This window comes from Musa acuminata, chromosome BXJ3-5, assembly GCF_036884655.1.
Source record: "Musa acuminata AAA Group cultivar baxijiao chromosome BXJ3-5, Cavendish_Baxijiao_AAA, whole genome shotgun sequence".
Classification (NCBI taxonomy): Eukaryota; Viridiplantae; Streptophyta; class Magnoliopsida; order Zingiberales; family Musaceae; genus Musa; species Musa acuminata.
The window spans coordinates 40,258,347-40,284,269 of NC_088353.1; the positions used below are offsets into that span (position 1 = coordinate 40,258,347).

At 42.5% G+C, this 25,923-nt stretch overlaps 5 protein-coding genes across 8 annotated transcripts; 2 read left to right on the plus strand and 3 right to left on the minus strand.

The window, feature by feature from the left end:
* The first annotated feature begins 109 nt into the window (after positions 1-109).
* LOC103985518 (uncharacterized protein At1g76660) lies at positions 110-5,255 on the plus strand. 3 transcript variants are annotated; one of them, XM_009403243.3, is made up of 3 exons: positions 110-570; positions 3,392-4,481; positions 4,569-4,756. In XM_009403243.3, the coding sequence occupies exons 1-3, from the start codon at positions 439-441 to the stop codon at positions 4,724-4,726; spliced, it is 1,380 nt and encodes a 459-aa protein (XP_009401518.1). In that variant the 5' UTR covers positions 110-438; the 3' UTR covers positions 4,727-4,756. The 3 variants fall into 3 exon arrangements, with proteins under 3 accessions (XP_009401518.1, XP_018682096.2, XP_009401517.2); XM_018826551.2 differs by lacking the exon at positions 4,569-4,756 and adding an exon at positions 4,793-5,255 and having other exon boundaries at positions 112-570; positions 3,392-4,568; XM_009403242.3 differs by lacking the exon at positions 4,569-4,756 and adding an exon at positions 4,763-5,255 and having other exon boundaries at positions 118-570; positions 3,392-4,568.
* Positions 5,256-5,493: 238 nt separating this feature from the next.
* Positions 5,494-9,112, minus strand: LOC103985517 (small ribosomal subunit protein uS19). Its single transcript, XM_009403241.3, has 5 exons — positions 8,962-9,112; positions 8,684-8,835; positions 8,517-8,574; positions 6,298-6,432; positions 5,494-5,853 (listed from the first exon to the last, which is right to left on the minus strand). Exons 1-5 carry the CDS (start codon positions 8,962-8,964, stop codon positions 5,740-5,742), a joined length of 462 nt encoding a protein of 153 aa, XP_009401516.1. The 5' UTR covers positions 8,965-9,112; the 3' UTR covers positions 5,494-5,739.
* Positions 9,113-9,721: 609 nt separating this feature from the next.
* Positions 9,722-11,424, minus strand: LOC135637799 (protein MIZU-KUSSEI 1-like). Its single transcript, XM_065150600.1, has one exon. It carries the CDS (start codon positions 10,947-10,949, stop codon positions 10,185-10,187), a length of 765 nt encoding a protein of 254 aa, XP_065006672.1. The 5' UTR covers positions 10,950-11,424; the 3' UTR covers positions 9,722-10,184.
* Positions 11,425-11,633: 209 nt separating this feature from the next.
* Positions 11,634-17,198, minus strand: LOC103985515 (squamosa promoter-binding-like protein 15). Of its 2 annotated transcripts, none has more exons than XM_009403237.3 (11): positions 16,909-17,198; positions 16,046-16,798; positions 15,417-15,610; positions 14,504-15,336; positions 14,348-14,422; positions 14,152-14,259; positions 13,960-14,077; positions 13,663-13,798; positions 13,428-13,572; positions 12,712-13,314; positions 11,634-12,466 (listed from the first exon to the last, which is right to left on the minus strand). In XM_009403237.3, exons 2-11 carry the CDS (start codon positions 16,678-16,680, stop codon positions 12,038-12,040), a joined length of 3,276 nt encoding a protein of 1,091 aa, XP_009401512.2. In that variant the 5' UTR covers positions 16,681-16,798; positions 16,909-17,198; the 3' UTR covers positions 11,634-12,037. The 2 variants fall into 2 exon arrangements, with proteins under 2 accessions (XP_009401512.2, XP_009401513.2); XM_009403238.3 differs by having other exon boundaries at positions 16,046-16,806.
* Positions 17,199-22,837: 5,639 nt separating this feature from the next.
* Positions 22,838-24,376, plus strand: LOC103985514 (uncharacterized). The gene has a single exon (XM_009403236.3). The coding sequence runs from the start codon at positions 22,969-22,971 to the stop codon at positions 23,938-23,940; it is 972 nt and encodes a 323-aa protein (XP_009401511.2). The 5' UTR covers positions 22,838-22,968; the 3' UTR covers positions 23,941-24,376.
* Positions 24,377-25,923: the final 1,547 nt, after the last annotated feature.

Sequence of the window (25,923 nt, forward strand, 5' to 3'; positions counted from 1 at the left end):
GTTGAGGGAGGGAGGACGCAAAGAAAGAGAAAGAAACAAAAAGAAAAAGGGAAAAGAAGGGCCAGAAAAGAGAAAAGAAAAGATGGATGGAAAAAGGCTGCACCTGCACGAAGATAGAGAGAGTGAGAGAGAGAGAGAGAGCGAGAGAGAGAGAGGCAGTGCTTACATAGAGGTGCAGTGAGAGGTGGATGAAGGCGGTGGGAGCACACAGCAGGCGAGGAGTGAGCAGAGAGAGGGGGACGGAGGGCCCCGCGGGCATTTGTGCTGCTTCACTTGCTCGCTCCTCACTTAAACGGGAACAAAAACCGAAGCAAAGCAGAATCCTTTCTTCTTGCTGCTGCCCCTTCTCCACCTGGGAGTCCTCCTCCTCCTCCTCCTCTTCTTCCAAGGAATCTCTGATCTACTGGAGCAACTGGAGCAGTGAGTCAGCGGTTAACAATGGCAGGAAATGGCGGTGGAGAAGGCAGCAACGGGGTCGGAGGCGGCGGTGGGGAGGCGGCGCCGTCCATCAGCGCCCTGGCGGCCACTGCCATTGGCTCCGTGGAGCCGAGGCTAGGTCCTCAGGAGAGGGTATGTCTGCTGCTCTTCGCCCTACTCTCCCCTTGCACATCTTTAGCTCTCTCGATTTTTTGTCTTCCAGCTTGGTCTACCTCTCTTTACAAGTGAATTCCTTGGTGTACTGCGACTCTTCATGCATTTTAGATTTAGATTTGTAGCGATTGCAGTGTTAGGGAAAAGAATCGGAGACCCCATGGCGGCCTCCGTTGTTTCGTTGTGGTCAGATCTAGGGTTTCGATGTACCAAATTGGCTCGTTTGTTTGGATGAGGCGTCTTTTTGGCATCATCTACCCTAATACTGCCCTTTCTTTTGGAAAATACGTTCTTAAGAACTAAAAGAACATAAACTGGGGTTTTGGTGGTGGGATTTATGAAACTGACATCTGATTTCTTGATAAGGTGATCAATGGAAGGCTCTTCAGGGATCCTATCTATGTTAATCTTTTGAACGAAATAATGTCAGGTTTTACCTCCAGTCTTGGGTCTTCATACTCCTGCTTCCTGTTAGTTAATTTCCACTTGAGAGTCTGGAAAACATTTTTGTTGACCAATTTCCATTTGATGTTTTGTTTTGGATCAACAAAACTTCTTTCATAAATATGATCTTTTAATGGAAAACACTGTCCTTGCATTGGATATTGCGATGATTTGATAAATTAACTCACCATGTTTTAGTTTCTCCATTGTAGGTTTGTATGTAATTTGATATCCTGATATACATATTGTAATGTTTTATGAAGGCCAACTTCTCCTGTATGAATTGATGGGTAGCATCTGCTTCACAATCCTAACTAATCAACTGAGCTATGTGCTTAGTCCGCCAGAAAACTAAAAAGAACCTTTGTACTTTGCTTTAATCATCTAAGGCTTTTTACCCTTTCATCCAATGTCCAGATTTGCAGCCTTCTAGTGTCAAGATATTCAAATTATATGGTAGATGAGGTAGGTTGGGGTACAAATTTTTGTTTGGCTTTTATGGAAGCATTACCAATTATACTTTCCTGGTAATACAAGAAAACAGTGAACAAGATGGTTCCACCTAACAACTGTATGAAAAATGTCTTATGCTTCAATTCCTTTTCATCTAATTGTATTATAATCGATTAATTTTTGTGTGCTTTAACCGGCATGGATTAGGAAACTTGTATTGGTTCTCATTTTTATTTGCTTTCTCTTTTTTCATCATGTGATGATTTTATGAATTAAATCCAATATGTAACATCATTATTGATGTACATAGTCTTACCCCTACAGGAAAAATGAATGTTTTCGCAACTCGAACCCTGGTAATTTTTATCACAAACCTTATAAGGTTTTAACCATCGTAACAACTGTTCACATGCAGAGGTGATGATACCTACATTAGTCCACCTGAGAGCTGCATTGGTGGGAGCCTTATGCACTAGTCTGCAATTTTTCAGATTAATGTGTCTTAGTGTTGAATGAATTGACAATGTTTGCTCTTAGTGACTAGGACATATACTTTCAAATTTTGCTTACTGATAGGAACCCTTTACAACATTACCATTTGTTACATTCCATAGTCCAGACTTGGCCTCTTGGATTTGTCACATGAATCACCTACTTTTTTCTCATGTAGAAGATTGATTGGCTTGACTCTGTCCTTAAGAAGAGGATTGGAGTGTTGTTTCCTGAGTGCAGCATTCCTATCCCTCTTGCTGATTTTACTAACAGCAGACACTAATGTATATTTGTCATAATACATATAATTTTTAGGGGTAAGTCTGCCTCGTCTACTGGGCCACCCTTGTTTTAACTGAATCATCCTTGATATTTGTGGATAATTAGACTGAATAACTCCATAAACTAAACTGTTCAGATCTAATTACTTTATTCTCCTTCGAGACCAAAGGCTCCACAAGTTCACATCATCTACACAAACAAACATATTCTATCCCTAAATCTTAATAATGAGAATTTAGTTGTGTCCTGATTAGTTAGTTTTTCAAAATGTGGTTCAGCACTCAGGTCCACTGGAGAAAACCTTTAAATGATTCTAAGAGTCCTATCACAACGGCAACCTGTTTATCCATTTAAAAATGCAAGTAGTATGTTTCTTTTCATGATTTTGATGCTTTCTATGCAATGTGATATGGATACATCTGAGTTCCGTCATTTAAAATATTTTCTTCAAGTTAGGTTTGTTCTTTTGGTCACCATATCCTTTGCTTTCTCGCCATCCATCATATGTTTTCTCCTTTTCTTTCTATGGCTTTTCTTCTTTTTTGATTGTTTTGATCTGTTTGTTGCTCGGGATCTTGAAAAGGTTTTATCATAATTGTTGTCTCCATAATTTCTGACTTTATAAGGGTTGGACCTCAATAAACGTGGAAAAGAACATGGACCAATAGGTGAAACTTGCTATAACATGGAGCTGATTGGTCAGCATTTTCATGGTATTTATGCATATCTATGATGCTAAAATATTCTTGATTAAGAAAAAATAAAATCTATAACTTAATTTAATGAAGTGCACATATGTAATTCATGCCACGAAGTAAAACCAATTTATGCTAAATATTTGCTATACCATAAAACTAAATTATATTGAGTGATCTATAAGCCAGACATATTACAGTTAGAGAACAGAATAATGAAGCAAAACAAATTAGGGTAAGTATGTCGTTGCTCAAAGTAAATAAGAGATTATTCTTTTGACAGTCAACATTTATGGTATTTCCAGTTATGATTGTCCTGCATTAGGATGCTGTCCTACATAATCAATTTAGTTTATATTTGTTGCCTAGTTGCATTTCACATATTTATACTTATTGTATTTAATTTATGCATGTTTGTTTCTTCGAGCTAGCAGAGTAGATGGGAAGGCTGCTTCGGTGGAATGTTTTCCTGGTTTGGATCTCAGAAAAGGAAGAAACGAATTGTTCCAGCATCCCGTACTCCAGATGGGAATGCATCAACTACTCGTGCCAATGGGCTTCAAGCTGCTGGAATTTCTAATGAAAATACAACAGTGAACTTATCAGTTCTTGCCCCTCCTTCATCTCCGGCATCTTTTATAAACTCTGCACTTCCCTCAACAGCCCAATCACCCAACTGTTTCTTATCAATATCAGCCAATTCTCCTGGAGGACCGTCCTCGGCCATGTTTGCACCTGGACCGTATGCTCATGAAACTCAGCTGGTCTCACCTCCTGTTTTCTCTACTTTTACAACTGAGCCATCAACTGCTCCACTAACCCCTCCACCCGAGCTTGCTCACCTTACAACTCCCTCGTCACCAGACGTGCCTTTTGCAAGGTTTCTGTCATCATCTCTGGATATTAGAAGTTCTGGGAAAGAGAATGGACTACCTTATTCGCCATCCAGCTATGGGGTTGGTAGCGATCTCCAGGTCACTTATCCACTTTATCCTGGAAGTCCTTCGAGCAGCCTTATATCACCAGCCTCAGGAACTCCAAGAACCGGGCTATCTTCACCTTTTCCTGAACGGGATATTCCCATGCAGTGGGATGCTTCTGCATCTGCACGTGACTCTCCCTGTTTCAGGAATGGGTCATCGAAGCTGTTTGGACTTGATTCAGCTACAACCAGAAATTTCATATTGTGTCCTGATTCCAGCTTCTTTTATCCTGCAACATCTGCACAGTTTCATTTGGACCAGGCACAGCAATCATTTCCCCATGCTGGAGGGAGGCTTAGTATTTCCAGGGAAGCTGATGGATACTCCATTGGCGGCAACAGACATAACAAAACATGCAAACAAGATGTGGAAGAGATTGAAGCCTATAGAGCATCATTTGGATTCAGTGCAGATGAAATCATCACAACGCAGAACCACGTGGAGCTACCTGATCCACTTGATGAGTCCTTCACCATGTCTCCATTTGCAAATAATAAAACTGGAAAGGAGCAGTGCCCCATTACTGAGTTAGATGATAAAGGTAAAAAGCTACCCGATTTGCTGGATCCTATGGGCCCGAAGCAACCAACTTCTGATTGCAAGTCTAACCAGAACAATATACATGCAGGTAATGACAATTTCATTGGAGTCGATATTCTAGTGCATTTATATCAAACCATCATGCTAGGCTTTCCTAATAGCTGCTGTTGTCAAGACCATCTCGACATCAGATGTGTTCAGAATCACACGTCTTCTGCATCATTTTCTTTCGAGTTCCTGTTCTAAATGTCATGAGCGCTGCTCATCTTTTATGCTGTCCAGCTCCAAAACACATCTTTTATGTTGGGGCAGAGAAGGCCGACTCGAGGACCTCAGACGACCATGTTCGCAAGCGACCTCATCCGGGCCAATCATTCTCAGATGCAGAAATTGATTACCGAAGGGCGAGAAGTTTGAGAGAAGCTAATACACTGCTGGCCTGGCGGAATTAGCCGCAATAACTCAACTACTGAAGTGGTCATCTATTCTAGTTAGGAAGATGATCAAAACTTCTAAGCTATGAAATGTTTGGGCTGGCAAGTGTTGATGTATATTTTGCTACTGACTACTAGTTCCTGAAAGTGCAGGAAGATGGTGATGGATGAATTCTATTTCTGATTCCATTGCTGTAGCCAAATCTTCTTCTGTGAGGAAGACATTAGCCGAGTCTCTAAATGTTGTATAGAACTACTGCCATCTTGTGTGCTATGTATGTACCTTATGATGTGTTAGCTGTAAAATTTGCTGCTCATAATGATAATGTAGCCGTTTTTCCCGTGTAAGATAATTACTTAAGTAGCTTGAAATTTTTGGACAATTTATGCACACAAAAAAAATCTTTGGTGAGGATGACAAATATGTGTTCGATATTTCAGGTTTATTATATGGTTTTGTGTCAAACTCGATCTAATCTATATCTTATTTGATCTTATTTTTCTTCTTTATTCTTTCAGCCTCTCCTCCGTCTCTCCCTCCAGAGGACGAAAGTAGCACTAACAGCGTTTTCAAGCATATTAAGTAAAAGTAGCTGATTTAATGGAAAATTATCCAACAAGGAAATAGCCATCGTTTCTTCTTCTCGTCAAGGAAGGCAAAACAAAAAGCTGAGATGAATCTAACACAGACCAACATTACTTCCCTCAATAAATCCAAAAGACAGATGATATAAGTAAACATGATAGCGGCTCCTACATAAGAGGGAAAAAAAGAAAATACTCGAATAGCAGCAGGAATTTGCCAACATCCTCGATCTGCAGTTGTTACTTGAGAGGGATGAACCTGGAGGAGTGCGTGGCACCGATACCAGGCCTTCCATGCTTCACAGGCTTATATGAGATAGAGAACTCCGCCAAGTAATGACCGATCATCTCAGGCTGTAGTCACAAAGACAATGGAACAGAATGGAATTAGCAATTATCCGAAACCATATCCCATCATCAGTTCCACTATACCTATGTTGGTATGTACATGTAACAAGCTCGGCTCAACCATTTTAAAGGTCATTTATAGTTCAAGGCATAATAAAATTGGCCTATTTTAGCAGCTTCAATTGGACATTTATTACTGTAATAAACCATATTAAGAAGCTTCACGATACAGTTACCCTTGCCATGGTAAAGATTACATTCAAAACATTAAGTGAAACCAGAGAAATGAATATACGAAACGATCCATAAATTTGTTATTATATTTTTAAGAACCAAGTCTATGTGAAATAACGTGCCAATCTACCTGCTTCAATTGCCTGTTAAAAAGAAAACATGATAAACCTAGCACGATCCCAGCTGGAAAAGGAAAAGTTAAGATGTAAAAATTACCTTGATTTCAACCTGGTTAAAAGTTTTTCCATTATAAACACCGATGATGCTTCCAATCATCTCGGGGACTATTATCATATTCCTAAGGTGGGTCCTCACAGGTTCAGGCTTTTCACCAGGCGGGGCATCACGCTTCTGCAAGTTTTCAAAATCATAACAAATAAGAGAACATGTATTAGCTAATAAACAGACGATACAAGATACAAGTAAAATGAAAACATGCAAAAAAGGAAGGATTAACAATAAAATTTCCTATTTGCATAAGTTAGCAAAAATGAATGACGGACTAGGTCAATTTGGTTAGCACAAGAAACAGAAAGCGGCAGGGAACCTCATACAGAACATTTCATGGTGAGTAGCATACGAATATTTGCGACTTCTTCAAGATTCGTTGTATCCATGAACCAGTTTTCTTAATCAGTGCTTTGTAGGTCTACAGCTTACAGGGGAAGAATTGAATAATATACATCAAAACTTATTAGTCTAAGCATGGGCAAATTCATATGTAGCTTCACATATCTGCATCAAACACTCTTCTCAGAAATTTCAGAATATGGATCACGATACAGATTAAGCATCATTCATATCCAAATAATCAGATAAACTCCAAGTATTGGAGAAGCATTTAGCATAAGTATTAGGCCTCATCACATTGTGTGGACCTGAGCAACTTGGGTATGCATATGTCTAAATGCAAAAATTTATAGGTGATAGGAGATTGTGACACATGGATGGCTGCCCACACCTCATTGCCACTTGGCCAATAAATCACTATTACATGGCCAACATGTCAAGATCACTTGGCTAACACCTCCAATCCTATTCAGCCAATGTGTCACGTGGGATCAAAGTCCACACGACTGACAGCATTGCATCTATGGGAGCCGACTCAACAAGCTGTTACTTCACAAGTCATTACTTTGCAATTCCCGAGTTTGACACACGACTACACGACCTCACTTATGGCAAATGATGAACGTAATCGTACCTGGCATTTAACCACGACCTCCAATTTAACGATCTCATAATGCATTTTAAAAAGGTCTCATGTACACTTTCAATCATCTAACTCACCCAAATACAATTAGACTCACATAGATTCGACACTAGACCGAATCCAAAGAGTGGGAACCGAGATAAACATCAAAGGGCCCTTGTCAAGCACGACTTTGACATAGTTTTGCAGGGCCTTCGCTCGGACTCTTCCCTCGCCCGACACCACTTTGTCCTGAGACAAACGCAAAAAAGACCTCGATCGACTCTGAATCAGCACTACATAAGACAACCAGAATCTAATTTAACAATAGGTATATCTAATGCACATATCCATCTTCTTAGGCTACCATCAGAACCACATTAAAACGATTTTCTCTAATTCGATCCTCAATCAAGAATTCACTATATCATATTTATTATTCTATCTTCTCTAGAAACTCGAACTCAATCAAGAATTCACTATATTTGTGTGCTATTATCTGCTAACATTTTAATATGTCTATGAAGTCCATCAAGTCTAACAGATGTTTCATAAAATGAATCATCAAAAGAGTTCACTATGCCCAGTAATCGCAAGTCACCAAGGTTGCCCCACAAAATGAAAATAGCATTATCTTTTTCAACTTCCCTTTCTACTGAACAATAGATCTAATATATCAAAACCTTAACTTTCAGGGATTTGTTGCCCATCAAAATTGTGTATCCTATAATATCTTTATCTACTTAATCGTTCATGAAAACAAATGGATATAAATACTATTTTTTTAATCCAATCCACGCCATTCAGTTGCATCAACAACGCCTGCAGCCAAACCCCCAAAAGCCATGAGTGAGAAACCATCGTGGTTCTTTTAGCTACATGGCATAAGATGAATCTATCCAACGAATCACTCATAATCCTTCCCAGTCCCACCAATCCTCCTATTAGTTCAATATTGCAGAGAACTTCTTGCATAAAATCTACAAAAATACTTCCAAAAACAAAACAACAGTGACCAAATGTGTTCTTCCTCTCCTTTTATGTTCCAAACACAAAAGAAAAAAAAAAGGAACGGATAACAACAACAAGTTAGCTACTCGTCAATTCAACGTTATTGTTGTATCCATAGCAAAACAGTTACTGGAAGGGGAACATATAGCAGACGACCAATGACAAGGAAAATAGAATTGAAACAGGAGATTCATCGACATCTGTTCAAGCATAAAAGAGAAGAGCATCGTACCGCCTTGCGAAGCTTCTTAATCAGAGCCATGGGCTTCCTCTTCAGCCCCCTCTGGAACCTGCATGCGTCCATGCCACGCCACAAGAAGGTCGTCAAAGAGAACGAGACCTAATGGTGGCTACAATAGTGAAAGAGAAGAAGAATGGAGGAGACAAAAAGATCCAAACCTTCTGCGAGCACGAGCGTCGAAAAGCTTGACGAGCTCGTCGAGGCCCATGTCGAGGAGCTGGTCGAGATCGACGCCACGGTAGGAGAACTTCCTAAAGGTCCTCTTCTTCGGCTGCGCCCCTCCGACATCCACCGCGTCCGAAGCGTCCGCCTGTTCATCCCCCACAGCACAGCAAAAAGATCGAATCAAAATACAAGGACGAGATCGACCGTCACGGAATTGTCAGTATCAACTATACAAAACGAACGAGAACTAAGCAACAGGAGCGAAATCAACCATTCTCCTCTCTCCGCTGCGAATGGGCTGAGGGATTGTGGTGGTCGGCGGCGGACCAAAGCGGGAGACGCCGAGAAAATTAGGGTTCTTAGTTGCGGCGGAGGACGCCGTTTTATTTAGAGAGCGGTTTCTATACTGATGGGTACTTATTTTACTATATTGCCCCTCATTCTCTTGCATGGTTGCGTTATGATTTCCTTCATAACGTAAGGGTAAAATGGTTTTTTTATGACCCTAAAAAAAGGGTTTTTTCTTGCTTCAAATATAAATATAATATTTTTTATTTATTTTTTAATATATTTAAAAAAATATTTAGATATAATGTATAAATAGTGTAAATAGATAGATTCACCTTATGAATGGATCAATAGAAAATAAAAAATAAAAAAAAAGATATTTTAAATATAAAAAAATATAAAAAAATATTTTAAATATAAAAATATATTAAAATTTATTTAGAGGCGCTTAAAAAAATAAAAAAGAAAAAAATTATTTTCTAAAACTCGCCTTGTTTTTTTGCACCAATCATCATTAATAAGAAGACTAGTTTAGTTAAACAAGATTAAATAGAAAAAGACTTCCATTAAGTTTTCTCATTTTAGATTGGGTTGTAAGCCAACATTAGGTCTCGTCAATCTATTCGGTGCACGCATTCCGGGAGACGGAAATGGGACATCATTTCGGGTTTACGGCCGGTTAGATTCTGTGATCATGATGTTGGATAATGGTTTGTGCTGATGCCGATGCTTCATTTCTCAGGCGTGCGTCAGCCCTTTCTGCATCCTTTGAGAATGCACACAGCACGAGGAGAACACGCATTATGGGACGCACAGGCTATGATTCGTCGTCTGCAGAAAGCAGAGATTTATACGCCGGCAGCCAAACAATCCATGCGTCTTGTCTTGGAAACAGCGTTATCCCATGCATGCATGCCTGCGTGCTTCGTCGTCTTGCTCTGACGGCGTTAAGGGGCCTCGGCACCTCCGTGCTTTTACGAACTCCGATCTCCTGCTGCGTCCAGAGAGTGATCATGAATGGTTGGTGAATGCCATGCCCAGCTGACACCTGCTGACGAGCGTCAACGATGACGCACAGAATGACCAGCCCGCGCTTCGATGATAAGACAAGTCAATAGGCCTACAGACATCGACATCTAGACATATGTCTCCATTATCTAACATGTATTTTACTGAGAGTTACAGAATACGCAGATTGTAGATGGTCTAACTTCTCACAAGAAAGATGCTTAGCTGCTGCCCGGTGCAGCCCACCGGATTGATCATATGAAACGACTCCGAATTGATCGAACCAATCACCCTCTCAAAGCTTGCCCTCAGGTACAGAATGTCTCCTTCACCCATCTTGGACGCACCAGGAAGAACGCCTGTTCCGACCGATATGGCCCTCATTAGCTTCAAGATGGCGGCGTCGCCTTCGCTCATCCGACGCCGGATGGCGAACCCTACCTTGCGCCCGTTGCAGTAAACCGACCACACCGGCACGCCGAACAGCGACGAGCACCGAGCACGATTCCGGTCGCATTCGAGCCCCACGCGCAGTAGCCCATGCCGCATCTCCCTGGCGAGGCAGGCGGTGGGGATGGTGAACTCCAGCAGAAGGATGGGGGAGGTCCGGGAGCTGTCGTGCAGGCAGAACCTGACGTGACCGCGGCGGTGCCCATAGAAGGTGCCGGTGACGGTGGTGGTTGGAGGGGTGGAACCGCCGCCGGTGGAATGAGAGTCTGGAACATCAGAAGTGTTGGACGACAGCTGGAAGCCACAGCATGGAACCACGCACTCGATGAGGCTTCGGAAAGATCGCCGGAAGCGGACGTCCTTGGTGCAGTCGACGGCAGTTGCCGTGTCGATGATGTAGAGAGAGTCTCTCTGGCTCCCCAAGTCTATCATAGTCCTCATCTGTATATTTCTAATACAACACAGTATCCAAGAGTGAGAGACGAGAGTATGTCTATGGGGAAGACGAGGCATAGAGGAGTGTTTAAATAGGGATGAGAGAGGCGAGTGTGGGGTAAAAGGGCGAAGGAGATGAGGGAAGGGTGGAATAATTGTGTCCACGAGAGCGGGTTTAATGGAGGATCATTCGACGTGCCTTTTGTTGGGCAACGCGCGCATGCTTGTTGCGTTTGATCAAGAAGGACATGAGAGAAAGCTTAGTCGAATTGATGTGGCGACGAAGGCATGATTAGTAGTCTTATGCAGGCTTCTTATGAGCAACTTCGACAAGAAGAGAACATTGAGATAGGATGACAGGAGCAAATAAAGAAGGTCTCTCTCTCTCTCTCTCTCTCTCTCTCTCATCAACTGGACCGACGTGTGCGATGACCTCAGGAGCCGACGCTTTATCGAAGTAGAAAGTAGGCGAATACAAGGACAGCAACAAAGAAAGAGATCATAAAAGAAAGAGTAGCACTCGCAGGGAAAGCAGCCACGCAAAGAAGATACAAGGGATGAGATGCAGACGTCGCCAACCAAGTCAGGATAAGCCCCAGTGAGTCATTTGTTGCTTGGAAAAAAGTACCATGGTATCTCTCTCTGTCTGTCAACCTTTCTGCACTCCCATCTCTGCACAGCTTCAACAAGTTATAACGTCGCCAGCACGTCTATGATACAATTCCTCTTTCCTCCCCAAGTTATTACAAACACATGGTGGGCTTCTCGTGTTGTCTTTTCCATAGATTTAAAAAGGAAAGATACCACAAAAAGGCAGAACCATAATACAATAATCAACAATTATAGCCAAGGGAATCTTCTAAGTACAGGCAAAGTTAGTTCCCAGAGGCCATTTAGCTTTTCTTCGTCTACTTCGGAAGCTTGAGGGAACCACCATTCTCCCAGCCAACTCCGATCTGCGTCCTGGTACCTGCTTTCTCAAGGGCCTCGCTAGTGAAAAGGTTTTCTTGACCAAACCACTCATCCCAAGCTTGTCTTGCCTGCCATCAGCCACTTCTCCATATATGTTACAAGGTGCCAGTGTCAAAACCAAGGCAACACTACTTTCAGTGTCTTCATATCTGAATCACCTATACTTCAGTTGCACCATGACTAATCAACTGAAACTATCTGGGACCAAACTCTAGATTCTCCCATTTGAACGGCTCAATAGAACCAATCTGTGGTGCGCCCCGGAAAAATACACAGACACAGACACAAACTGCGGCGATTGCGAGCAATGAATGGACGTAAGGGCGTTGAAGCAGTCCCTTGGATCGAGCATTTCGTCTGAGCCGTGCAGTCCCCACCAAAGCACATTGTGCACAAGATCTTGGTTGTGAATTTTGAGCACCATGTCTGTTTGATCCTCCTACCCATGATCCATCTATGGATATTTCTCCGCCTTCAACTAGTATGGTGACCTGGCCAGTCACCCTGTCAGCAAGCTTTCTCTCCACCAGTCTGTTATACGAAAGATTGTTCCTCAACATAGCATACATGAAGGGGGACTGATCATTGTCATCCAGTAATGAGTTCCAGCACTTCAACCCAATCTAGAAATTAGAAACACAAGTTAGCAATAGTATTCCTCTAAAGGTTCAAAAATAAATTAGTTAGTATAATGATGACTTGATGTGGTTTTATTTAAGTTTTTAGATGAATAGTTCCAAAACCACATCATTTTAACATTATACCCATATTCATTAGTTCATTTTCTGGAAGGTACACGTTATTGTAGTTAAAGAATATAAATGCAGAGATATCTGGCTAAATAACAAAAAGGTAGAATTAGCTTTACCTCCTGTGGATCATTAGTGAGTGCATCAACCATGTCCTCTGAGTCTTGCATAGATGCAGCCATATGCAGTGGCGTGATTCCACCAGGACCAGACATGTTGGGGGTAAAAAGATACACCTTTGTCACATCTTGTCCATGGCTTACACAATAATGAAGAAGCAAATCTACCATTTTCCTGCACTTTCTCTTAACTGCTCTGTTCAAGAGTTCAACTTCTGAAAGCATTTTCAGTGACTCTTGCTTTATAGTATCATTCCTTAAGCTTCTTTCCACAAGAATATCCAGAAGCGTTTTAATAAGGGCACACCAATCTTGCTCAACTGAAAATGTGAGGAGGTACTTCAACCGTGTGCTGGAAAAATCAGCAAGCAGAGGGCTGCATGACGCTTGTGTCCTCTGAAACAGCCAACCAAGTTCATTTAGGAAGTGCAAAGCATCTTCCCTTGACCTGGGTCGCACACTGTTATGAACCTCTTCCTCTGGGATGACATCTGGTGTTTGAACATCTTCCTCAAAGTCAGATTCAAGAGCTCTCAATTCCTGGCAGATACTATCATCAGCGATAATAACAGGAAAGCTGTTCCCCTTGAAACCATTTTCCACCTGGCCACAAAATTCAAAACTAAGTTGAGAACAAGGGCTTACCATTCACATCTATATGGGAAGTGGTAAAGTCATGCTTGTATCTAAACTGGACTAAAGTGAAGGTGAATCACCTCAATAAAAAAGCGACCATAGACATTTGGATATCCTCCAAGAAAGTCAAACCTTTCCACACAGGAATCATCGTATATAGTGCCAGGATATGCTGAGCAAAGAACTTCTTTTGACATGTATTTACCCATGTAAGTGCAGTGGATCCTACATGAATACAACTAATTTATGAGTAACACTGATTGGGTAGCAAAAGCAGTTGTTTGGATAAATTAAGTATTGTGATGCTCCACTCACTTGGTGCCCGGAACGGTCAAATTGCGACCCTTTAGAGCAAGGGAAGTTTCCTGCCCACCAACCACAGCAACAGGTGATACACACATCAACTCTGGAGCACTCCATGCCCTCCAAGTTTTAGACAATCTGATCTTACCTGTAGCAGATAACAATTTCATGGTTATATATTAAAAAAAAATCTAATTATGATGATCTGATTTCAGTGCCTCAACAAACATAAGTTTGATGAGAATCCAAATAATTGAAACCAAAAAAGGGAAATGATGGCTTCATAAAAATTGATATCAGAAACCATACCATCCTTATGTGACACCAGCTGTCTATTTGTACGAATTAAAAATCTCCCACTTCTCCAAAACTCAGTTTCAGAGTCTTGAACTAATGAAGTGACACGCTGAAGAAGATTGTCTTCAAGCTGCAAAACCAACATATTTTTAAAATATAAAAATACCTAAACAAAAAAAGTGTATAAATAAATAAGCCACTCACTGCATTCCATGCAATAGATGGCATCGATAAATAGATTGATAGGACCACACAACCAGGCCGAATATAGCTCTCCATCTCTGATGGGCTATTTGAAAGCCAATTCAATACCTGCAATAGCAGAAAATATGAGGATTTAGTTGAGTATTCAAAGAAAGAATGTTCAAGGGAGACAATATGTAACAGCATTTTGCAGTACCTGAGCACGAAGAGTCTCAGGAAAACTGCCTGGATCCTTGCCAAAGAGCTTGAAAATTATCCGTCCAGTCCGATCCTGTTCAACCATGCAAGTGCAAATGAGCAAATAAGATGGACAATAGCTTTATAAAGAAGAAAAGGTGAATTTATATGTTACCTGAGTATCAGAATTTGAACTAGAAGGGGAGTGGTCTGAGCCAGAAGATTTGTAGCCTACTCGATATGGTAGATTCTGAATTGTCCCATTCACAACTCGTGTTTCTGACTCCTTGAAGAGCACAAGCGGTGCAATCCCACCGTGACTGGGGCTTAAATCAACAGTTGCTTTGTCTTCCTGGCATTCTGATGCTTGTGAGTATTTCACCATATCCATTGTTGAGTGTAGAGGGAATAGCTTCTTTGTAACAGGGGGAGAAGATGAAGGAGACCTCTCTTCCATAGGGTTGCTACTTTCTGAGGACAGATATTTAGTTGCGGATCCCAGTTCTGGAGGACTGTCATTATCAGCAGGACCAAAAAGCTGGAGAGGTAAATTTTTCCGGGCTTGCTCAACCGTCAGATGAGGTACATCTACCCGAGATTGACTGATGCAGTTATTGCTCAGAAGTCCAGCATAAGAACAGACATTAGTTGAGTTACTGTGACTGGAGGGTTCAACATTTTGTAGCTTGTTCTTATCATTGCCACTACTTTCACTGCTCCCTTGTGAAAGAGATGCGGCGGCGTCAGGAGTAGATGCAGCTAGAGCTGCAGAGAGAACTGCCAACAGGTTCATTTTGGAAGGTGAATTTTCATCCCCATTTGCCTTTGGTGACTGCCCAAAGGAAGCTTGTGCTGGGACTTCAGATACATTCAAATCAAAACCTTCAGGTACGGATGATCTTGTGGAAGGGTTTGCATTATTTGACGCACTTAGCTTACTAATAAGTTGAACAAGACAATCTCTATCAGGCAGAGGATGGATGCTGGTTGGTTTAACTTGATTGTTACCTGTCATCATAGTACCAAAAAATTAAGCAAGAAACTCACAGCATATCAGGATTACCAATCCTATAAGCAACATGGCATACCTTGCAAGTGTGCTAGCATCGCAAACAAGTTAACTATATCCAAACTCCCATTTGTCATATTCTGTTGGTTTCTAGGAAGCAGTAGTCTAGAAGAAGCATCCTCTGGTTGTGTCTTCCTTCTGCGTCGATTATGCCCTGCGAGCCTCCTCCTACAGCTTCTCTTCCCCTCATCAAACTCTGAAAGCGGATGAAATCTGAATCACACAATGCCATGGATCAGAAGCATGCAAAATTTGACAAGCCTGGAGATGGTAAATTCAACAGCTTGGAAGACAGATCCAGAACTCTGTGCGAACCAAAGAGTGCAGATCACGAAAATGTTATAAAAGCCAAATACATAAAAGAGCAAACAAACTGGAAATTTTAATTTTTTACAATCATATGAATCATGTTAAAGAAAATTATCAGCTGTCGTAATAACAAGCCCAGAAGAAAGATCAGTTGAATCACAGAGCGATCTTTCATCAATCTGCAAGGGTCTTTTCTAGATTTATTGGATTCCGTAGGAAGTTTATAACAGATGAAAATCTATAACAAGAAATCAAAGAAAGAACATCCGACCTGAACGTACAAACGTATAGCTCAAACAATAACTGGCAAGAACACATGTTGGGACGGATCTGGATTACCTGCTGCACTGCTGACAGAATCTCTGCATCTGCTTACCGACAAGTGCCTTGGCAGTCTTACTGTGCATCTCGCACACCTTGTGCCGCCTGTGATAATCCTTGGCGCTCGACAGATCCGCCCGGCAATCATCCACTTGACACATCGGGTAGTTGCAGCCGCTCCCTGGCGAGCCGGACCTCACCCTCTTGCTAGGCCTCGTCGTCGGCTCATCCGCCGAGTACGCTCGGCCTCCTAGCTTCAGCGCTAGGTTCTGGTCATCCTCTTCCAAGTTCCTGCCCAAAACCGAATCTTTGGGTCCCCCGTCCCCTTTATCGGCCACGGCAGCGGCCGCAGAAGCCGGCTGGGAACCCAGGGAGAGGATCTCCGACGCAGCGGAGGAGGGCTTCGCCACGAACCTCTCGCTGTCCCAATCCCACATCTTGGGGTTCCAATTACCGCTCGGGTCCGGGAGTGAAGCGCCCATCAGCCGCTGCCTGCTGTCCTGCTGCTGGTTGTGCTGAAAGCTGGGGTTATTCTTCCACGGGAAATCCCGCTTCTTTAGCAGCAGCGGGGTCTCATGAAAAGGTCCAGGGAGGGCCTGACGGTGGTGAAAAAAGATGGGCGGGGCGACCTGCGCACCCACCTCTCCCTCCATCTTCAGCGACCAAATCAAACTTAAATCCCCCCTCGATCGCCACCAGAGAAAGAGCACCAACCTTCTGTTCAGGCGACAGCGGCACCTCCCCTGATCCAACCCTCGATCAGATTCCAACCTGAAGGCCTCCAAGGAAACCCCCAAAATTCATCAACAAAACATCCCCCCCAAAAAAAAAAGTTTTGGAAACAAAAGAATTCAGAAAACAAAAGTCAAAATCCAATTTACCGAATCCTAGATCTTCTCCTCCATAATTTCCAGATCTCACCTCCGTCGCCAAAACCACCAGCGCAACCTCCCACAAACAAAACAAAAAGAAAAGCACTCGGGGAAGCGGATCGGAGGGAGGAGGAGATCTAGGGGAAGAACCGATCGACGTAAGAAGGCAGCAAGATCTTCGTCACTCAGCGTGGAACTCTCTTCTTCCTCCTCTCTATCTCTTCCCACAACGTCTCATTTCCTTTCGCTACTCTATTATTCTTTTTCGGCTGGCGTCTCTTCTCTCGTCTCATCTCGTCGCTTCTCACCTCTTTGGCTTCTATCTTGTTCGGCACCCACCCACACAGCGTGGCAGAGTCGGTAAATTGACACGGAGGCGAGGGCCTTTCCTTGAAGCCCTTAGAAAAGTGCGCAGTGGCGAGAAAAGAGAAGCCCACCACCGTTCCTTGCGTGTCCATTATTTTGGTGCGGCGCTTCGGAGTACGTCTTTTACCCATTTGCCTCGTCAGTACGTCTCTCCTCCCTTTGCTCCGCGCGTACGACTATTGTACTAATCCTATCATTATCACTATCATTATCATTATTATTATTATTATTAAATGACACAGTGTTTGTAATAAAAAGAAAAAATTTCAAGAAAAATAATTTCAGAGATTAAAATATATTTTTTTAAATAATTATATTGAATATTTTAAAAATTATGATATATATATATATATATATATATCTCTATAATTTTTTGTTATTTGATGTATTATTCAAATCATCTGAATGCGTACGCTTTAAATTTCGTCCCGGGAATTATGCGGTAAGCAAACATGCAATTGTTTGATGTGAAAGCATGTGACTTCCATATACTTCTACGAATGGATGAGAGGAGTTGGACGACTTCTTCCCACAGTAAACGATCCGTAACGACGACCCCTTATCACCGACTCAACATTGAAAGAATGTAACATAACATTACGCATATGTTTCTGTGTCGCTCTCTCCTGAGACTTTCTTTTCCGTGTCGTATGCCAACTTTGTTTATATTCCGATGATCTCAGCATGCCAATATTTTTTTTATTTAAATAAATTTTAATTAATTCAAATATATATCTGATAGTGATCCTTTACATCTTGGTAGAATGAGCTGGCACGGCTTGATTCAGTCTCGAGTACGTAGGATTATCCACGTCGATCTTCGGTCGGCGAGGATCATAGTCTAGCGAGGTCGGGCTTAGCCTATGGCTTTAAAGTCGAAGACTCCCTTGGGTTGATTATCTGTTTCTTGATCTTCGGTCCCTGCACATAGGTCGGGGTCGGAAAGAGGCTCCTGACTTTGACCCCTCCGAAGATCTTGTTAAAACTGAGTGACAAATCCCCCTTCTGGTCGACCCCACGAGGGGTTTTTGTATCCTCTCCCTCGGGGATAAGTCGTATCTATCATATTTATTATCGTCGACATTGTACTTGGTCGATGCCGTCTCGGTCCTCGTAGGATGGCGTTGTACTCGGTCGGTGTCATCCCAACTCTCGCGGGACAATGCGGTACTCGTTTGACATCGTCTCGACCTTTATGGGACGGTGCTGTACCTGGTTAGCCGCCCGATCTTTACGAAATTAGCGTTGATCGAAGGTATAATCCGACGTGTTATCCTTGATACTGATATGATTGACAATAATGATCGGAGGATAGGTTCGCAAGATATACCCTATCAATATCATATGATAACATCTGGAATAATTTAATTCTAGTTTCTCTTTTATGTTTCTATTTTAGCTTACAAGAAAATGATAATTTTATATTAAAATTAATTAAAGAATTGATCAATGAGATGAGATATTTTCTTATAGTTATGTTCATATTCCACATGACCAATGGTCTGAGGAAGGTAGAGAAGAGGAACCTTCCTCTGCTCTATAAGTCAGTGTTGCCTTCACCCACATCTCACATGGGGGAGTCTTCCTAACATCCACGACTTTCTTCGCAGTTTTAGGACACGATTGATGTCACGTAGACTCCAAGTCGGTAAGGGATGAGAGAGTGATACCACGGACACCCCCCAACCATCGTGTCGTGTCTCCTGATAGAGATCGTGTACTCCGGAGCCGGCATTTTCGTAATTTTACGATGGACGTATAAATAAATGCGGTACTTCACCGCAATTATTGCGAGGGGTGGCTCGGGGAACGGCGACGTACGGCACTGCCGGCCCGCACCGAAAACAAAACGGACGATCGGATCACAGCCGTCCTTTTCGATCGCGTCGTACCGTCGCCCGTGCCCGGTCGCGGTCAACGTCGAATCACATGCCCATCCCCTTGAAATAGATAGTAATAACGTCACCATCACGGGCCGTACCCATCCGCTCCCCACTGCCTCACCGTTTGGTGGGCCCCGCGTAGACCCGTCACGAGCGGAGGCAAACCGGGGGTGGCTGGTCACGCCTCGGGTGCTCCCGTGGTCGGTCGGGGTGGTACGATAAGGGCGTGGGCGAAATGACGGGGGAGACCCCTTCCGCCCTCCTCAGCCACCACGGGTGAAAAGTGGGCCCCGACGCCGACCCGGTTTATTTACCTCTTCTTTTCCCCCCCCCACATTTATTGTGTTGCCTCGTCACGCTTTTCATTAACGCCGGTTCGTACCACAAAAGATAATTATTGCACGGACATGTTTCCCCACGATGGGTGTGTGTGTGTGGAAATCTCAGCTGCATCCACGTGGGAGGTAAACCGTGAGGTGGGTACGTGACAATGGATGACACGAAAGCCACGATGCATCGCGAGATGAATTACGTCCACCCTAAGTGGGCGGGGTTGTACGTGGTGGGGCCCGTCGCTCATCGGGCATCACTGGGAATCTTCAAATCTGGCTGGCCAAATTAGGTTTGGGTACAATTATTTTTTACCTGATGGGTGTACTAATTGCAGGTACGTACACAAGTTGCGTATGACAAGCTGGAAAGAGATGGACGGAATCCGACGCGTGCAGTCCATTCATAATTTAACTGAATTTTTTATTTTTATTTTTATTTATTTTAAATAAATATCAATTCGAGATTGATATTTTGTTGTGTTTAGACGGAGAAATGTTAATGTGATGTACACCATTAGTAAGGGTAAGTGATGAAGTAAGAGCAGTGAACAGCTGAAGTAAGTACGTAGAGGAGCCATGGTTGCAATGATTTGGATAGTGGCCAACATGGGTGCGGTCAAAGCAATCGTTCCATAAGTTGGGTGTTCGGGACGAGCTTTTGGATGTAAGGAGTCACATCACAGACACAACATTACTTCTACTCTCGCCGGTGGAATCTACCCACCGATGAATGGAGTGCGCTTAGTCAACGCCACCATCACATGATGCATGATTTCCTCTGCCAATCCCTAATTTGTGCGTTTGCAAATGCAAAATTCAAAATTCTAAGAAAAACACGCAATGCTCGCAAGTTATCATTCATATATACAGAGATCATATAGGCTCACTTTCCAACCTAATCAGTTGAGTATGATACTAATATCTTTATTTGTAAAATACGATCCATCCAGAGTGAATAATCACTCAATAAATATAAATCTCTATAGTTTTATTTAGATGAACATATATCATGTATATAATATTTTAAAATCATCGACAAAAATATATAACCGTAAACACCTTTATCTTATGATTTCTTTGGCAAGTGTAATCCTATAACATAATATATGTAAAATTCTATGTCAAAATAATTTAAAAGATATTTGCATAAATAGAAAACATAGCAAATTTATGGATTTCTATTTCTTGTATCATAACATATATATGCACTTTTACGTCGTATGTCATCGTAATATATACATACATTCATACATCGTATGTCATAATATATATGTACACTCTCATATCACACGTCATAGCATATACGTGTGTTGCACGTCGTAACATATATATATATATATATATATATATATATATATATATATATATATATATATATATATATATATATATATATATATATATATATATATATATATATATATATATATATATATATATATATATATATATATATATATATATATATATATATATATATATATGCTTTTACATTATACGTCATAAAAAAAAATATATATATATATATAAGATTTTTTTATTATTATAATTCATATATATTTATATTTATAAAAAAGAATTATATTTAATTAATATCTAATTTACACCGATAGGAGTTGAAAATGGTGCCAAGGCACCTATATGCCTGGGTTGAAATGAATGGTCAGCAATACTCACCAAGCCACAATGGTGCTTTTGTCCTCACAAAGATGAAGGAAACAACGGAGGCTTATCTCGGCAAATCTGTTCGGAAGGCGATCATTACAGTCCCTGCCTACTTTAATGATGCTCAGCGCCAGGCAACAAAGGATGCAGGCAGAATTGCTGGGCTTGAAGTCCGAGGATTACCAATGAGCCCACTGCTCTGCTACTGCCCTTCCATATGGAACGAACAACACGGAGGAGGGTCTGATCGCTGTCTTTGGTATGGGTGGTGGTACTTGTGACGTCTCCGTCCTGGAAATCTCTAATGGAGTATTTGAGGTTTGTTCTTGAAATGCTCCTCTTACTCATATTCCTCGTCTTTTTCATCATCATAATGTGATCTTGCGTTTTCAGGTCAAGTCCACCAATGGCGACACATTCCTTGGTGGCGAAGACAAACTGGCTCTGCAAAGGCTAAGGGAAGCAGCTGAGAAAGCGAAAGTGGAACCTTCATCAACCATGCAAACAGAGATAAAACCTTCCTTTTATCACTGATGATGCTTCGGGAGAGCAAAGCACTTCAATACTACAGTGAGTCTCTCGTTAATCATCTTATTGAGAGAACCCGCATCCCATGCAGCAATTGCCTGAAAGATGTAAAGAAGTTGATGAAGTGCTGTTGGTTGGTGGAAGGAATGACGAGGGAACCGAAGGTCCAAGAGGGTGTGAATCCAGATGAGGATGTTGCCATGGGAGCTGCCATACAAGGTTGGCATCCTGAGAGGTGATGTGAAGGAGCTTCTCTTGCTTGATTGATGAGGAGGAAGGTCTTCTCTTCCTGGGTCTGGTAGAGGAGATGAGACTCCTGAAACTATTTATACGCATCATCTTTTTTCTGTGTTTTTACAGGGATCTAATTTTATATCGCTTTAGTTTACTATGAAAGAATTTTACCTCGGGGATCAATGAGTAATAATACTTCATTAGTAATGGGATTAACTTATTTTTCCAGTTGCAATACCTTTATTTTCTCTCGTGAAATATTCATTACAAATTGTAATAATAATCTTTTAGATTAATTACCCGATAGTTAGCTACCTTTATTTAGGTACTTTCTAAAGTTACGTAAGCATTTTTATATCTACAAAAGTAAAATATTTAATTTTATTTCTTTTCGTAATATCAATAGTACCGATGAAAATATTATAAGTATTAAGTGGTAAATCGAACAAAGTTAATATGTGCTTAGTAGTAAATCCTATAGTATCTTCATATATTTTTGACAGCAAAATTGATGACGTGAGAAAAAATAAAATTAAATATTTTACTTTCATAAATATAAAAATATTAATATAATTTTTAAAAATATATAAATTAAAATATAAAAAATAACTAATTAGAAAGATAATATATAATTAATCCTAATCATTTGATTAAATACTTCAATAAATATAATATTTTTCTCTTTGATTTGAATTGAAATTATTCGATAGTTTGAGAGATTTTTGTTGAGACATTAGTTTCGATTCTTCTTATTTGATATAATAAAATTTTTAAAAGATATTTTAATTTTTTTATAAAAAAATTAAAATCATCTTTTATTCCTTAGATTCCTTTCCCCCCCCCCCCCCCCCCAAAAAAAAACCCTTTGGGAACTTCATAAAATTTGTATATTTATTTATGATTTTTGACATGCCTATTTTATGTAGTGTGAGTGTTTATGGTTTGTTAATTGGTTAACGTTTTTTTGTTCTATGATTTCGATCATTCGAATTGGGAGGAAGGAGAAAACTGGAGGATCGGCCGATAGCGACTGATTGATCCAGTGACCCTTCCGTCCACTGATGAAGGCTTCCATCAAGCTCCGGGAGGATCGGCCGCCCTTGGTGCGCGCCAAGGTCGCCGTCGGCGTCCTCGGCCTACCCTTCATCTCCGGCGTCACCGCCGCCGCCCGCGAGCTCCGCCTTGACCTCGCCACTGGCTTCCGCGCCGGCCCCTCCCTCCGCCTCTCCTACCGCCCTAACGACCCCCTCAACCCCTTCTCCCTTGTCATCAAGACCGGCGTCGGCGCCCTCGGCTCCCCATCCTCCGGTTCCCCCCTCTCCATGGCCGTCGAGTTGGGCCTCCTCGGTGGTTCCTGCCCCACCTTCTCCCTCCTCCTCAAGCCCCGGCTCGGAGATTTCTCTTTCCGGAAGTCCGTCTCCGCTGTCGTATCGGGCACCCTCCATGCCGTGGCTGTCAAGGTCGCGCAAGTTAGCGACGGTCACGGGATCGGGCCGCCGATCGTGGAGTTCCGCCCGGATAACGCGATCCACCCAGGGAGAAGGTTCGGTAACTTCCCCGTCGACGTCTCCGCCTTCACCCCGGGCAGCGGAGGCGGGATCGATGGGCTCCTCTCCGGGTTCGAGGTCAGCGCCAGGAGCGTCCTACCGCTTCGCAACCGCACGGCCGTCGAGTTCAAGTGGGGAATGAGAGTTCCGCCGGAGCTCCGCACGGCATTTGATGATCCAGCGGCCGGGATCTGTCTGACCGAGCTGCCGTGCCTCGTGATGAGTAAAATCTCCATCGAACGGTTGCCATACGACAGAAAGGCGAAGGAGAAGAGGCCTGCTGGAAGCGCTGACGCGACAGATTCGTGTGCGTCAGTGAGGCGCGAGGTGGAAGCGCTGCAGGCTCAGAGCGCCCTGCTTAGGAGCTCCGTTGAGGGGCTCCGGGCAGACATCGGCAGCTGGAAGCTTGCTCCGGTATTTTCACCGGTGGCGTGGAAGAGGGAACAAAGGAGTAACGGGAAGTTGTTTGAGGGCAGGACTGAATAGCCAATGCAGCCTCATCTCCATGAACATGGCAATCTGAGGAAGGCGCTGAAGGTTTGCTTCTTATCTTTGTAAGTTGGTGATGAAGCTACAGAAAACAAATGTCTGATAGCTAATATGATCTGATTGCTTTGACATACTCGTGGTAGAAGCTTCTGTCATGGAATGCTTCTAAGAACAAGATCCAAGAACATGGCAATCCAAGGATGGCGCTGAAGGTTTGCTACTTATATTTATATTTTGGTGATGAAACTACAAAATATATCTGATAGATAATATGGTATGATTGCTTTGGCATAATTGTGGTGGAAACTTGGAATGCTTTAGCATTTTGATCCATGTTTATTTTCAATGAATCTTGTTCTGGTTGCAAATAGCTGCATCACTTTGGTATATTTGGGATGCATCAAAAATGAGAATTTGCTTGATGCAGGCAACCTATTCATTCAAATATCTGTCTTGTAATGTTAGGATGTTGAACGCTGCTTATACATGTCTATGATTCTTCTACTTGCATATGATGCTATGCGTAACGACAGTCTTTGATGTGAACATAAGTCACCCTAAAGATTCCCGATGGCGAGAGAGGGGCCCCCCTTTCGGGTCCCATGTCTCGTCACCCACCTGCTACAGCTGCCATTCGCTAAGGTGGCGCGCGTGCCGCACGCGAGGAGGGCGTCCGCATCTCTGCCACGTGTTCCGCCGGCCACCGGCCCCCGGCCCAAAAAGAACACCACCTTCGCGTATGATACGGAGAGCTGACGTGATGAACCGAAATAGAGAACCTGTTGGGGAAGGTGGTTCGTCATGAGCGATCTGACCTTGGGGAGCCCTTCGTATGGTTGTGTTGGAGAGTTGGGTCATTCTTACTACTGAGTCACCTAGCATAAGGGATCCTAAATAACAAATCTACGTCGGAGTATTCTGGTTTGACCTCTCCGAAACTTAAATCAGAGAGAGACGGAGAAAGAGGTTAACAATGTAAGTGAGAGAGTGAAGAGTTTTTGCCCGCTTGCCCAATATGGTTTAGGGTTTGGTTTTTATACTTGGGTGTTGAGCGGCCTAAACGTGCACTCGCCAAGGCTCCCTTATTCGGTATGGTGGAGGTATTAATGAGAGCAGCTTACTGGCATGTGTCCTCTGGTGCTTGGGGTGGTTCATTGGGGGACACTTCTGGGTTGACTTTTTTGTCGTTTTGGGTTAAGCAAGGAGTGATCCCATCATCAACTATTGGCAACATAAGACCGGTGAAGTTGGACCATGTTGTTAGTCATTAATGTGGATGCATAACTTCTACTGATGTATCAGTCAGGAGTGGCTCGTGTGGGCTCATTCTTGGAAGCTGGGGTAGGTGACATGACCTCTTGCTGGCGGTTATAGGGAGTAGGTGGTTCTCGAGCTTTTTAATTAGGTATTGCTTACATGGCAATGGGAGCTTGGGAGTGTTAAGATTATCCCTATCATTCACCCCCCTAGAAAGGTATTCTTCGGAGCTTCGAATTGAGATCACGAAGGATGTAGCTTTTTCTACATTCTTGCATAGTGAAGTGATCATTGTTTAGCTTCAGGTTCATTGTTGGCACCGTGGTGATTAGTACGAGGCTCATTTATGGTGGGTTATGCTTTGCTAGGTTGTTCTTTGCTTAGACGGGTGTTGACTTAAGGGACATCTCTCACTTTTCCTCCCTTTCTTCCTCTTTTTTCATCTTCGTTCTCCCCCTTATGCTTCGGGAGGTTTTCTTCTCCGTTTCTTACTCCCACTTTCGCACGGGAGGTTGGGTCTCCATCACGTGAATGGGAGGATCAGTATTAGTCTGTCGTAGTGGCTTCCATCGTAGCAGGCCTTAATTCAACTACTGTGGGTAGGAGTATTAGTATCAATCCATCGTAGCAGTATTGATTCAACTGCCACAGTGAGAATATCGGTATCAATCCATCATAGCGGGTCTTGATTCGAACATCGTAGAGTTATGCATATACTATGTT

Excerpts from the sequence above, each read along its gene's own strand:
- LOC103985518 (XM_009403242.3), top strand. The coding sequence starts at position 439 with ATGGCAGGAAATGGCGGTGGAGAAGGCAGCAACGGGGTCGGAGGCGGC. Across the intron at positions 571-3,391 it reads GGCTAGGTCCTCAGGAGAGG|AGTAGATGGGAAGGCTGCTT; the intron begins GTATGTCTGCTG and ends TCGAGCTAGCAG. Across the intron at positions 4,569-4,762 it reads CCAGAACAATATACATGCAG|CTCCAAAACACATCTTTTAT; the intron begins GTAATGACAATT and ends TATGCTGTCCAG.
- LOC103985517 (XM_009403241.3), bottom strand. Across the intron at positions 6,433-8,516 it reads TTAAGAAGCTTCGCAAGGCG|AAGCGTGATGCCCCGCCTGG; the intron begins GTACGATGCTCT and ends GAAAACTTGCAG. Across the intron at positions 5,854-6,297 it reads TTAACCAGGTTGAAATCAAG|CCTGAGATGATCGGTCATTA; the intron begins GTAATTTTTACA and ends TTGTGACTACAG.
- LOC135637799 (XM_065150600.1), bottom strand. The coding sequence starts at position 10,949 with ATGCCTCGTCTTCCCCATAGACATACTCTCGTCTCTCACTCTTGGATA.
- LOC103985515 (XM_009403237.3), bottom strand. The coding sequence starts at position 16,680 with ATGGAGGGAGAGGTGGGTGCGCAGGTCGCCCCGCCCATCTTTTTTCAC. Across the intron at positions 14,423-14,503 it reads GTTCAAATTCTGATACTCAG|GATCGGACTGGACGGATAAT; the intron begins GTAACATATAAA and ends ATGGTTGAACAG. Across the intron at positions 13,573-13,662 it reads TTGACCGTTCCGGGCACCAA|GATCCACTGCACTTACATGG; the intron begins GTGAGTGGAGCA and ends GTATTCATGTAG.
- LOC103985514 (XM_009403236.3), top strand. The coding sequence starts at position 22,969 with ATGAAGGCTTCCATCAAGCTCCGGGAGGATCGGCCGCCCTTGGTGCGC.